The sequence below is a fragment of the Eriocheir sinensis genome, chromosome 67 (genome assembly GCF_024679095.1).
Source record: "Eriocheir sinensis breed Jianghai 21 chromosome 67, ASM2467909v1, whole genome shotgun sequence".
NCBI classification, from domain to species: domain Eukaryota; kingdom Metazoa; phylum Arthropoda; class Malacostraca; order Decapoda; family Varunidae; genus Eriocheir; species Eriocheir sinensis.
The window spans coordinates 8098409-8112959 of NC_066575.1; the positions used below are offsets into that span (position 1 = coordinate 8098409).

General features: G+C 43.6%; 1 protein-coding gene across 1 annotated transcript in view; it reads right to left on the minus strand.

Moving 5' to 3' along the window:
* LOC126988049 (protein Skeletor, isoforms B/C-like) overlaps window positions 1-14551 on the minus strand; it is a 95473-nt gene that overhangs the window by 28207 nt on the left and 52715 nt on the right. The window contains exons 3-6 of the mRNA XM_050845842.1: window positions 6475-6547; window positions 6242-6350; window positions 5082-5247; window positions 834-1093 (exon numbers count right to left, since the gene is read on the minus strand). Of these exons, the coding sequence (XP_050701799.1) occupies window positions 834-1093; window positions 5082-5247; window positions 6242-6350; window positions 6475-6547 (608 nt within the window). The remainder of the gene's footprint in view (window positions 1-833; window positions 1094-5081; window positions 5248-6241; window positions 6351-6474; window positions 6548-14551) is intronic.

Below are 14551 nucleotides of genomic sequence, written 5' to 3' on the forward strand. Positions count from 1 at the left end.
TGCATAGAATACCAAATGGAAAATGAAGGAGAATCGGTATACAGGTTGTGGGATGGGTGTGACTCTCGTGTGTGTGTGTGTGTGTGTGTGTGTGTGTGTGTGTGTGTGTGTGTGTGTGTGTGTGTGTGTGTTTAAAGTGAAAGAGGAACAGAAGTAAAAGAGAGGGAAGGAAAAATCTGAATGCATGTGCTGAACTGACACAAATCCAGCCCATTCAAAAAAAGAGAGAGAGAGAGAGAGAGAGAGAGAGAGAGAGAGAGAGAGAGAGAGAGAGAGAGAGAGAGAGAAACGCGCAAGACATACACTATACAATATTATACAGAATGGACATTGAGGTAAATAACGGAAAGAGGACAGATAGAGAAGAAATAAGAAAAGAAAAAGAAAAAAAAGACATCCATAAAGGTCATCAAGAAAACACACACACACACACACACACACACACACACACACACAATGCAGAGAGGACAGACTTAAGAAGACACGTGTATGTACAATCTAGGAGGCATCATCTTATCGTAGTAGTAGTAGTAGTAGTAGTAGTAGAAGAATATTTTGTAGCTGGAAAAGGTAAAAATAGGAGAAGAAAAACAAGAATAAGAAGAATAACAAGAAGAAGAAAATAAAAACAAGAACAAATAGAAAAGAAAGATCTAATACCACTAACTCATAACTACCTTCGCATCTCCAGAAATAAACCTGAAAACCCAAAAACTCATTAAACACAAAACACACGATGATGATGAAGATGACTGCACTACAGGTAAGAGTGAAGACTGAAGGCGAAGGAGATGGCGAGGCAAGACCACTCTCCACCGCCTCGATAACCTTACCTGGGGCGCCACACCGAGCATCTTGAGGGAGGGCGGCACGTTGAGGGAGCGAGGCATGCGGATGTGGCCGAAGTTAGCGGAGAAGGCGCGGCACCACAAGCCCAGGTAGTCAATGTCGAAGACGGTGAGGTCCCCAGGCAGGGTGATCACGATGGTCTTGCCGGAGTACTTCTTGAGCGGCTCCTCCGACCCGTTCTCATCTGGCACCACTGTTCCCTGGTTGCCTGGCTGCGTTCCCTTGCCGACCCAGAAATAGGCGTCTGGTGGAGGAATGGAGAGGGATAGCGTGTTAGATTGGCTGTGTTGAGGGCAAGGAGGGCGGGTTTGGATTGCCCCTAGTCCCTGGTTGCCTGGCTGCGCTCCCTTGCCGATTCAGAAATAGGCGTCTGGTGGAGGAATGTAGAGGGATAGCGTGTTAGATTGACTGTTGAGGGCAGGGAGGGTTGAAGAAAGGAATGGAAGTGTTTGGTTGGCTCACTGCGATCCCTTAATTAATTGCCGACCCAGAAATAGGCGTCTGGTGGAGGAATGGAGAGGGATAGCGTGTTAGTTTGGCTGTGTTGAGGGCAGGGAGGGTTGAAGAAAGGGATGGAAGAGTGTTGGGTTGGCTCACTGCGATCCATTAATTAATTGCCGACCCAGAAATAGGCGTCTGGTGGAGGGATGGACAGGGATAGCGTGTTAGATTGGCTGTGTTGAGGACAGGGAGGGCTGAGGACAGGGATGGAAGTGTTGGGTTGGCTCACTGCGATTCTCTCTCTCTCTCTCTCTCTCTCTCTCTCTCTCTCATCTAATCTCCCTTTGTCTCGCTCCTTTTTTTTCCTCTTCCCCTGTTTAAACATATTACATTCCTTCCTCTTTTTCTCATCCCGTCCTTTTTCTTTTCAACTTGTAGACGAGTTTCTCCACTCTATGCTTCGCTTCCTCCTTTCTTCGCTTCTCCTTATTCCCCCTTTCGGTTACATGACACCCTCTCTCTCTCTCTCTCTCTCTCTCTCTCTCCTTTCTTCTCTTATCTTTCTTCTTCTCTTTTCTTTTTTCTTTTCGTTTTACCGCTTTGTCGCATTATTCTCTTCTTTTTTATATCTCTTTTTCTTCCTTTCGTCAGTGTTCGCCCTCTCTCTCTCTCTCTCTCTCTCTCTCTCCTCTTTCTTTCCTTCTCTCGTTTCCTTCTCTTCTTCTTCTTTCCTTCTTGTTCTTTCTTTCCTACTTTCCTTTATTCGCCTTGCTTATTTTTCTCTTCCTTTGTCTTGTTTAGTCTTTCTTCTTTCCTTATTTTCGATTTCTTTCATCTCCTTTTCTTCATTTTCTCTCCGTATATATTTTGTTGTTGTTGTTTTGTTCTTTTATATTTCTTTGCTTTATAATCTTCCTCCCTTTTCCTTTTCCTTCTCTTATTTCTCCTCCCTTCCTTCCCTTACAGCATTTCCCTTTCCATGTATCATCGCTTTCCTTAACCAATATTAACTTTCAATTTCTTCCTCCTTTCCTTTTGCCTTCATTCTTTACATAATCTTTCTTCCTCCTTTTCCCTGTATATAATTTCCTTCCTTTTCCTTCTCTTCCATTCATTTAATTTTGTAACGTCGCTTTCCTTAACCAATATCAACTTTCTCAATTTCTTCCGCTTATCCTTTTGCCTTCATTCTTTACATAATCTTTCTTCCTCCTCTTCCTTGTATAAATTTTCCTCTTTATTCTTCTCTTCCATTCATCTAATTTTGTCCGTTTATGTCCTTTTCCATTTTACTATCATCACTCTCCCCATACAATATTAACTTTTTCCTATTGTTTTCTCCGTTCTTTTTGTCTAATTCTTTACTCTTCAAAATCTTTCTCCCTCCTTTCCCCTGTACATATTTTCCTCTTTTTTTATTCTCTTCCATTCATCTAATTTTGTCCGTTTATGTCCCTTTCCATTTTACTATTATCACTCTCCCCATACAATATTAACTTTTTCCTATTGTTTTCTCCGTTCTTTTTGTCTAATTCTTTACTCTACATGACCATCCTTCCTCCTTTTCCCTGTATTTTCTTTTCTTTTCTTTCCTTTCCTCAGCTTCCGTCATTTCATTTCCTTGCCCTTCAGCCTCTTCCATTCCTCAAATTATCGAACTTTCTTTTGCTCCTTTGTTTTATCACCTTGCTCATTGTTCTCGTTCCCTCACGTATCTTTCTTTCTTCTTTCAGTGTTTGTTGTCCCTTATATTTGTCCCTTCCCCTAAATAAAAATAAATAAAAAAAAAACTCCTTTCCTGAAACAATTTTAACTATTCATCTTTCCCTTTTCTCTATATCAACATGCTCTCTGTTTCCTTTTTCTCCCCTTCTTCTCCCTTTCTCCTCCCTTTCCTTTGTATTTTCTCATTCCCTCCGTCTCTCCCTTCCCTTTCCTTCTTCCTCTACGACTTTCTCTTCCCCTCAAATGATTTTAACTAACTTTCTCTCCCTTTCAGTCTTATCGCCATGCCCTCTGTTCCTTTTTTTTTTTTTCATTTTCCTCCCATATTTTTTTTCTCTCGAACTTTAATATTTTTTTCTTCGTCACTACTTTTCTCACTATGGTCTTTGCTCCTTTTTTCCTCCTTCTCTTTCCTCCTTTCCTCATTTTTCTCCTCTATTCATTTTCCCCTTACAACTTTATTTTCTTATTTTCTTCCTCTTCGTTTCTTTGCCATGCCCTTTAGTCCTTTTTTTCTCCCTTTTCTCTCTTTTTTCCTCATTTTCTTCCCTTTATTCCCCTTCCTCCCTTCTGTTTCATACTTCCTCCATCTTTATTTTTCATCCCTCTTTTATTTCATTTTCTCGCAACGCACATTTTTTTCCTTTTTCTCTCTTCCTTTCCTTATTTTCCGTCCCTTGATTTCCTTTCCTTCCCCCTTCGGCGTCTTCCTCCCTCCGCCATCATTGCTTTCCTAACTTTCCCATCCGCTTCTTATTAACGCCAGCCTCTCTTTCACTTACTATTTTACCCGGGCTCTCTCTCTCTCTCTCTCTCTCTCTCTCTCTCTCTCTCTCTCTCTCTCCAGTACACTCATTACCACCTTTCATGGGTTCCTAACTCATTTCCCGTACCCTCCTCCTCCTCTTCCTCCTCTTCCTCCTCCTTTTCCACATCGCAAAACTCTTAAAACCTTACTGACCACCTCTTCCTGCTCTCTCTTCCTCTTCCTCCTCCTCTTGTCCCAAACCCTCAATCTCCACTTCCTCCTCCAACTCTCTCTCTCTCCTATTCTTTTTTTCTGTTTGTTTCGTCTTCCTTTCGTGACCACCAACAATCTCGTTTTTCATCTTTTGCTGCTTCTCTTTAACTTCCTCTTTTATGTTCTTCGTTCATCCAAAAAAATAATTACACCTCTAACTGGCACTTCTCCTCCTCTTTGTTCTTTCATCATCAATAAAAAGTTCACTCTCTGCCTCCTTCTGCTTCTCCTTCTCCTCCTCTTCCTTTCTGTTCTCTTTCTTAACCAAACCAACGGCCCTGATTCTTCACCTATTACTGCTTTTTCTCTGTTCTTTTCATACGCAAAATTCCACCTTTTTGCCGTTTCTTCTCCTACTCCTGTTCCTGCTCCTCCTCCTACCCTCGCACTCCTCCTCCGCCTCCATTGTCCTAGTACTTGATTCATTTAAAATCCAATACAAACTTTAACTGTAGCTTCGTCCCTCATTGTTTGGGCTTTCCGCATCTATTTCCACCCACTACACGAAGTTTAAAGGCTCCCTCTCCCCCGCATCCTCCCGACCCCTCCTTCTCTTCCTCCTCCTCGGTGCTCTTTCTCCCCATCAAAATATCTATACCCAAAGATACACGAGGATAAAGGAGACTACACGAGGACAGTCAGTCATACATAACGGCACTCACTATAAATAAAATTCGCTTGCGCCACTAACGGGGTGGGGCCATCCATCATATCCCTCGCGAGAGACTACAGGCACATAAAAAAGATAAATAAGTAGTTCAACAAATGTCTGACGAACTTAAAGAAAAAAACCCATATTCTTAACCCGGTAGCCGCAACGGGACAAATTTGTGGCTTTGCCGTGTACTAGCGACGGGCCAAATTTTTGCCATGATATAAACCCCCTAAAATAGATGATGCATAAACTGATCACAAATGCATTGCTATATATTATGAAAAGGTTTGTGTGGGTCATGATTTTCTTCTCATTTTTCTCGCTTAGAGGGGCCTTTAAGAAACATGATCCCCGCAGCTACCGGGTGAAGAATATGGACCTAGGACTCACCCGGCGCCTGTCCGTCGTAGTGTAAGTTGGGGATGAGGAAAGTCTGGGCGTCCACAACCACCACACGGTCGGAGCTCACGCCGTGCTGGAAGGTCGGGATCGCCTCAATCTTCTGCGGGCGTGGGTACTCAAGGCTGTTGCTCATCATCACGTGGCCGAAGTCAACCTGGGGGCGAGAGAAAGAGAGAGGGTTGGAAGGGAAGAAGTGACTTGAGAGGGTGGAGCAGCGTTAAGGGGCTATTACACTTGGCAGATTTTCCGTGGATCTTCAGTCAAACCACGATTTCCACTGGCGTAGTTCTCATATTTCCGTGGTTTTCTGATGTGTCCACGATATTCCAAAGCTACGGTAGATTTCACTGTAGGACGGCGGTATTACTCACCATCAGCAGCAGCAATAACAACAAACAATTGAGAACCACGTTAGCGTAAATCGTGGTTTGACTGAAGATCCACGGAAAATATGCCCAGTGTAATAGCCCCCTTAACCAATTGTTGTCTGTTGTTTAAAAGGTTCTTCTATTCTTCACTCCGTCTCTGAATATCCCACGACTCTGATCTTCCCTTTGTTGTAAGTCACTCCTACGCCTGAATTTTGTACCCCGCCTTTCATTGCCTCTCCATAGTTCATCACATACCTGCCACTGCTCTCTCTATATCTATCTATCTATCTATCTGTCTCCATCTCCCTGTTTCTCTCTTTCTACGACTGAATTTTGTACCCCATCTTTCATTGCCTCTCCATAGTTCATCACAAGCCTGCCATTGCTCTCTCTATATCTATCTATCTATCTATCTGTCTCCATCTCCTTCTTTCTCTTTCTCTCTCTCTAATTCCTTGTCTGTTTCCCCAACTACTACTGCCCTCTCATATCTCTCTCCCCTTTCTCCATTTGCCCTTTCCTTACATTCTCTCTTCCCTTTCAAATCCCCTTATCAGTCTCCACCTCCTTCCTCTTCCTTTCCAATCCACAGTCTTCCCATTGCTCCCTCTTTCCTGTGTTATATCTACGTTATGCATACACTGTTTATTTACTTCACAAACCTTCTCGCTCACTCTCTATCCCCATTTCCTCTTGATAATCCTCCCTTCCTCCCTTCATCCCCATACTCCCGCCTCCTCCCTTTCCCTTCTGCTCTCTCTCTCCTGCGGGACTCACAGAATAGGCGCGGCACCACACGGAGAACCACTTGATGTCCTTCAGCGTCTTCCCCTCCGGCAGCGTCAGGGTCACGTGCTTGTTGCGATAGGCTCCGAGCGGCTCCACACTGGCGGGGAGGGAAGTAAGGTCACGCCGGGTCACGCATAAAGGGTTGAAAAGGATGTTATTTGAGGGAGTGGGAAGTTAGGTCAGGCAGAGTCTCTCTCTCTCTCTCTCTCTCTCCCACTCACCCGCCATTCTCGTCGGGGATGATGATGCCGTTGTCGCTGGGCTTCGCGGTGGTGCCGGCGTAGAAGAAGGCATCTGTAGGGAAGGCAAGGAAATGCGTCGTTATCGTTTTGCTGTACAGGGAGACGGACACTGGGATTTAACTAGAGAAAAAAAAATGTCCCTATCTGCGTGCTCCGTCCAAATAAGTAAACGGGAACCTCCACCCCTTACAATATTAACGATAAAAAACACCCCCATGACAGTGTGAATTGACTTATTTTAAAGAAAGGAAGGAAGGAAGAGAGGAAGGGGAAGGAAGAGAGGAAGGAAGGAAGGAAGGAAGGAAGGAAGAATGGAAGCAAGAAAGGAAGGAAGGAAGGAAGGAAAAATGGAAGCAAGGAAGGAAGGAAAAATGGAAGCAAGGAAGGAAGGAAGGAAGGATGGAAGGAAGGAAGGATGGAAGCAAGAAAGGAAGGAAGGAAAGGAAATCAGTGAATGAAGAAAAAAAGGAAGGAAGGAAGGAAAGACACAGATGGAGAGAGAAATCAATGACAACGAAGAGATTAGAAAGAGAAAAAGGATAGCAAAATTGAATGCCACTCTTTCCTATTTGTGTATTCAGTCTAAAAAAAAATTAAAATGAAAAATGAAAAAAAAAAAGGGAAAAAGAGTGTATGGTGATGACTCCGTTGGCCTGGTACGTACTCCTCGGCCGCCCTAACTTAACACACCAAGTTCTTAATGCATCCAAATTTGCGCGTAATTTTCAGGAGGGCGCTGATTAGTAGAAGCTCGCGGATGCATTGAGGCGAGGGACGGCGGAGGAGGAAGCGAGGAAAAGGCAACCACCTGTACCTTTCCATGATAATTATAAAACGATTTCCTTTTCTGCGTCAATAAAAAAATAAAGAAAAGCACTTGTCTCAGCTTTTCCTTTCCATACAATAGTTTCATTCACTGCTGGAAAATAACGTCTTTTATCCACATTTTTATCATTTCCGTTGTAATAAAGAATAACGCAGGCCGAGAGGGTTTTCAGACAATTTGCGAGTAATTTTTCGAGGGGCGTTGATTAGGGAGTAGTTCGCGGATGTACGAGGCGAGGGACGGCGGAGGCAGCGAGGAGAAGGCAGCAAGCATTAAGAGGAGGATGCACCCACCTCTACCTCTCCGTGGTAATTATACTAAGTTTTCCTTTTCCCTCACCTACTATTTCCTTTTCACTCCCTCCTAGCATGACCCTTCCACAATTTCAACACTTAGTACACATATCCAATCCACTTCCTCACCCTGTTCATTCTTCCACCTACACATCTTCCCTCTCCATCTCTGCGTGTTAGGGAAAGCCTCGAAGTTCCTCCTATACTTGTCTCAGCTTTTAATTTCCATGCAAAAGTTTCATTCACTGCTGAAAAATAACGTCTTTTTTCCACATTTTTATCCTTTTCGTTGCAATAAAGAATAACACAGGCCAAGAGGGTTTTCAGACAAGGCAGAAAGCGGAAAAATGACCCGCTGAATACCACTCCCAGAAGCCGCCAAGTTAAGGAGACTCAACCCAGCCAACAGCATTTTCAGGGGTCGATTTCCTTCCCGCTGAGGCGCCGCGGAACAGGATAGCCGAAAACAGTCAGTCCCAGAGAGAGTTTTAAGACGAGTCAGAGAGCGAAAACAACACTGACCCTCTGAATGGCACTCTGAGGGAAGGAAGCCAAGATGAGGAGCTCCAGCCAAAAGCATTCAGGGCCCGATTTCCATCCCGCTGAGGCGCCGTTCGAAAAGTCAGTCAGTCCCAGAGAGAGTTTTAAGACGAGTCAGAGAGCGGGAACAACACTGACCCTCTGAATGCCAAGATAAGGAGCTCCAGCCAAAAGCATTCAGGGGCCGATTTCCTTCCCGCTGAGGAGCCGTGGAATGCGATCAGCGAGGGGAAAATCAAGACGTGTTTTACGGCGGCGAGGCGAAGCGAGTCACGTCGAGTTGAATCAGAGACGAGAGGGAATGACACGCCATCACACGGACCACAGGGAGCCACATAAGCCGTAAAGCGAAGGAGGTGGAGAAAGATGTTGGAGAAAGAAGATGAGGGGGAGAAAAAGGGAAGGAAGAAGGGGAAAGAAAGGGAGAAAGATAAGGAGTAGGAGGAGAAAAAAGACGTAAACCTGAATAAGGAAAAGTAAAAGAAAGGAAAAAGGAAAGCGCATCACGAAGAGGAAATCAGGGAAGAGAAAAATAAGGATGAGAAATAAGAAGAAAATGAAGAGGAGGAGGAAGAGGAGGAGGAGGAAGAGGAGGAGGAGGAGGAGGAGAACCAGGCACAGGTGGAAAGCGATATGTTTTCGGCGAGGAAAGAACAGACAAGAGGAGGAGGAGGAGGAGGAGGTAAGATGAAGATGAGGAGGTAAAAAAAAAAAAAAAAAAAAAAAAAAAGGCAGGCAAAAAAACCGAGAGGGATGGATAGCGCGCCAAGGAGCAAGAATTAATTTTGAGTCATATAAAACGAGAATGTATGCAGATCCGTTTACGAGAGCTCCGCCTAAATCACTTATCCCGCCCGACAACACAACACCAAGGAGCCTCACGCCCACCTACTCCACTCACTCCACTTCTCCACCTATCCTTTCCCTCCACTGTTTCCTTTTTACTCCCCTCCTATATATCACTTTTCCACTATCTCATCACGCAGTACACATATCCAATCCACTTCTCCACCCTTTCCACCTACCTTCCTAACGCTGCCGATACTACTGACGGTGAACACTGCGCTTCCGTCCTGCCCAGTGTTCGGTGTGGCTATTCAACATCCTCCTAAGCCTTTCTTCGTGGGTGTTGAAAGCTTTAAACGGAGGTATATATGGATGGGAAGGGAATATGCTGAATAACCCGTTTCCAGGAGTTGCCATACGCAGGCCGTCTCGTCTCCTGTAGTCTCCTTATATTCTTGTGTATCAATGTGTATTCCCCTCGTTTTCTCCACCCCTTCCCCCTCATTTTCCTCTCCTCTGTACCCCTTGCCTCCTCCCTCCACCCTGCCTCTCCCTCTCTCCCACCAGTCCCCCCTTCAAGAGCCGATCTGTCAAACGGAATGAAATTAAAAGACGAAAAAATGCGAATGCCGGAGGTGGACAGAGGAATGAAGGAGAGAGAGAATGAGGGTGGAAACGGGTCAGTTGTGTGGAGGAATGGAGGGGAAAAGGGTGAAAGGGGAGATACAAGGGTTAGACAAAGGGTAAAATAGGATAGAATGGAGGAAAATGAGTTACATAAAAACGTATGGAGTCTGCAAGAGGCAGTTTGGCCTATACATGGCAGCTCCTGTAAGCCTAATGAAAGTGAAGGAAAAGGAAGGGAAAGAAAAGGAAGGGAAAGAAAGGGAAGGAAAAGGAAGGAAAAGGAAGGGAAAGAAAGGGAAGGAAAAGGAAGGGAAAGAAAAGGAAGGAAAAGGAAGGGAAAGAAAAGGAAGGAAAAGGAAGGGAAGGAAAAGGAAGGGAAAGAAAAGGAAGGGAAAGAAAAGGAAAGAAAAGGAAAGACAAGGAAGGGAAGGCAAGGGAAAGGAGGATAAGGAATAGAAACAAAAAAAAAAAGGAAATAAAAATAAGGGACTGAAATAGAACAGACGGAAAAACAAGAAACGAAATGAAGGAAAACAAGAAAGGCAAAGCAGATGGATGGAGATAAAAAAACAAACAAACACGAATTGGAAAGAAGAGAAAGTATATTAATATACAAAAAAAAAGAAGAATGTGGAAGGAGATGCGAAGACAGGCGAGGTGGAAGATTCAAAAAGAAGTTAAAAAGTGGAGTTTAGGCGCAGCAGAGGGTAGGGGTGGAGGTGGAGGAGGAGGAGGAGGAAAACGAGGAGGAAAGAACTTAACTATCATCTTCAAAAGTCTTGATACAATTAACCAACCGAGGGAGGAGAGAAGGGAGGAGGAGGGAGAGGAGGAGGGGAGAGGAGGAAGGGAGAGGAGGAGGAAGGGAAGGAACAGTAAGGAAGGGGGGAAGAGCAATGGACGTTAAAGGAAAGACGGGAAGGGAGGGAGAAGTAGAGAATGGAAAGGAAGTAGAGAATGGAAGAGATAGAAAAGAGAAGGAAAGGAGAAAAGGGAAGGGAGGTAGAGAAGGGAAGGAAAGTGAAGGAGAGAAGGGAAGGGACGTAGGATGGAGAAAGGGAAGGAAGGAAGGGCTGAACCATGGGGGGAAAGGAAGGCAAGGGAAGGGAAGGGAATGAAAGAAGAGGAAGGGAAAGGGAAGGAAAGGCAAGGGAAAAGAGGGGATGGACCAAGGGAGGGTAGGGATGGAAAGAAAAAAGGGAAGGGAAGGGAAGGAAAGGGAAGGGGAGGAAAGGGAAGGGGAGGGAAGGCAAGGAGAGGAAGGGGAAGGGAAGGGAAGGGAAGGGAAGGGAAGGGAAGGGAAGGGAAAGTAAGGGAAGGGAAGGGAAGGGAAGGGAAGGGAAAGTAAGGGAATGGAAAGCAAGATAAGGGAAAGGAAGGAAAGGGAAGTGTAAAAGTGATGAATGGAACAAAAGAGGAAGACGGAATGAATGAATGAATGAAGGTAAAGGAGAAGGAGGGAAGGAAGAAGGATGGGAAGGGATGCAGATAAAATTAGTGAGACAAGATGCACGAGGAAAACAAAAACAAAAAGACGGTCACCAAAACAAGAGGCGGAGCAGACCGGTTTCGCACCATGAATAATTAATCCAAAACATTACACCGAAAAATAAAATAAAAAGGAAAAAGGAGTGACTGAAGGCGAGAGGAAATTACGACGCAAGACGGGAAGAGAAGCGCCGGAAAATAATAATAATAATAAATAAGAACGATCGAGCAAAATACCAAATATATAAGCGACTTGAAACTGAGAATAAAACGAAATGAGAACAGATAAAAATGAATTCCAGAAGTCGAGAGGAAGGATTATATGAAAAGCTACACGAAGGAAGGATGAAAATAAGAGGCGACTGATATATATGAAATGTGAAAAAGATGAAAAATAAAGAAAAGGAAATAAAGAGGAAGAAGAAAAAGGAGTTCAAGGAAGAAACAAGCAAGGAGGTGAGGCTGAGAGGAAGTGAAATAGAAATTGAAATAAAAATTGAAATAGAAATTGAAATGATTGATATATTTGAAATTCGAAAATAAAAATGAAAAATAAAGAAAACAGGAAATAAAGAGGAAGAAGAAAGAGGAGTTCAAGGAGGAAACAAGCAAGGAGATGAAGCGGAGAGGAAGTGAAATATAAATTGAAATGTTTGAAATATATGAAATGCGAAAAAGATGACAAATAAAGAAAACAGAAATAAAAGAGGAAGAAGAAAGCGGAGTTCAAGGAGGAAACAAGCAAGAAGGTGAAGCTGAGAGGAAGAGAAATAGAAAATGAAATAGAAATTGAAATGATGAAAACGCGAAAAAAGATGAAAAATAAAGAAAACGGGAAATGCGAGGTGAGGAGGAAGGAGGAATTCGAGGAAGAAACAAGCAAGAAGGTACGGCCGAGAGGAAGTGAAATAGATGAAGATGCACAAAGAAGAATTAAAAAGATAGTATGCAATTTGTTTAGTGCGAATACCTGTAAATAAGAAAAAAAAGAACAGAAAACAGGAGGCAATGCAAGGAGAAAACAAGTCGAGAGAAGATTCAAGAAGCACAGATAGATAGATAAATTGATAGATAGATACATATATAGAAAGACTGTAAGATAGATTGATACATATATAGATGATACACAGACAGAGACAAAGCTTTCGTAGGAGTTTTGGGCATTTCCAGGCGTACTTTTATGACCCTGGTGGTAGTTTGACCTTTCTTCTGTACCATGAGCTAAAAAAAAACACTCATGAGGACCCGACTGATCTCTTTGTCCTTTGAAAATGGTTGGTGTGAGGGATGGAAGCGTCTGGCAATACTGCTCTAAGGTTCTGGCACGCTCATACCACCAACCGGCACACGAGGATATCTCTAATTTATCTTTTGTTCGCCATGATTGTTGTATGAATAAACATGACAGTTATATATATTCCCTCTTCTCTAAGGTCACTAACGGTACACATTTCCCATAGCAATATTAAACGGCTTATCTCTGACTGCTAACTAAGGGTACTCTCTCACCCGTGGCCTTAACAAACAGTACATCTCCTCACCCGTGGCCATGTTAGCGGTACACTACCCCGCCCGTGGCCACTAAAGGTACTCTCACATCTGTAGCCACACCAAACAGTATATCAGACTTTAATTAATACTCTTGATTGGCAAAAAGAAAGTTAATATCTCTTTCGGACACTTCTTTAGATTCTTTTTGTGAGCTGCGAGTAGCGGGCTTTTTTTTTATTATTGTTTACTTTTTTTGTGTGCCCTTGAGCTGTCTCCTTTGTTGTAAAAAAAAAAAAAAAAATGTTGGTAAGTTCGTAAACGTTGGGAGCATACGCTATAACTACGCGTGGAGGCGGTGCTCATCTCCGTTCCATTGACCCTTTGAGCTTGTGGTGGGAGAGAGGTGTGAGGAGTACATGCTAATCTACACTGCTTCACCAACGCGTACACTTGTCTGGGTTTGTAAAGCCACGCCTGGACGTCGCTAAAATCCTTGAATGAACGCCTTGGACAACTCATGAGTGATGATAAATAGTGATCTAGTTCGGTGCAAAGACTAAATCCTCATCTATATTCATTCACCCACTCGTACACTTGTCTGGGTTTGTACAGCCACGCTTGGCCGAACGCTAAAATCCTTGAATGAACGCCCTGAACATCTGGATTTCCTTCAAACAATTCATGACTGAAAATAAATAGTGATCTAGTTCGGTGCAAAGACTAAATCCTCATCTATATTCCTTCACCCACATCTACACTCGTCTGGGTTTGTTCAGTCACGCGTGGACGAACGCTAAAATCCTTGAATGAACGCCCTGAACATCTGGATTTCCTTTAAACAACTCATGAGTGATAATGAATAGTGATCTAGGGCGGTGCAAAGACTAAATCCTCATCTATATTCATTCACCCACATCTAAACTTGTCTGGGTTTGTTCAGTCACGCTAAAATACTTGAACCAACGCAACGGACACACTCGACACCTGTTAGTCTGCATTTCCACTCCGGCGCCTGGAAGCCCACTAACCAGCCAGCAGCAACACGTCCAGGTCAACAGTGCTACGCCCGGCCCTAACGGATCATCTGGGTCACGTACTGAAGGCCGGGCCGCCGCAGGAGACTAAAGGGCTGTATTCTTAAACATTTCGGGAGCCCAAGTACACATATTTGACAAGGCTTTCGTAGGAGTTTTGGGCATTTTCAGGGGTAGCTTTATGGCCCTTTTGGAAGTTTGACCCTTCGTCTGTACCATGAACCTAAGAAAAAAAAGTCTCAAAACCCGATTAATCTACTTTTCAGCCTTTGTAAATAGTTGATGTGAATGGTGGAAGCGTCTGACAATACCGAGCTTATGACTGTGATCCAAGCTCTCCATTACTAAGCGATGTCAGTTATTACCGACTCTAAAACCAACGCAAGCTTCTATACTGCTATTCGCTATCAGATTCTTCCACATATTTAAGTTTTTCAGTACTTTTTTTCTTGGCTTACTTGCGCCACGCCATTACCAACAAGGAAAATAAAACCGTTGGATGTAGCCATGACCTCGTAAAAGTAGTTCAGTGGCAGCTCGCCAGGAACGGAACGGGGTCTGGCACTGATATTGTAGGAAATGTCGAGGGAATGGCTGAGGAAGGGAGGGCTTGTAATATAGGTGTAAATTTGCATTCCAACATTCCAACGACTGAAAAAAAAAAGCCTGGCCCGCCTCACTAATAATTCAGAGCGTTAACTTATAAGGCCAATATTCGCAAACATTTCGGATTTACAACCACCCACATTTGATAAGGTTTTTGTAGAGACTGTGGATACGTTCATGGATAGTTTTATGAGCCTAGTGATAGTTTGACATAGATTCTACACCATGAACGTGAAAACACCCATAAAAGCGATATAACAACGATAAGAACTGAAATAAAGACGGTAAAGAAGGTGAGGACTAGAATAATGACGGTAAAGGCGGTACTGAACTGCAATAACGACGTCAAAGAAGAGATTGGACTG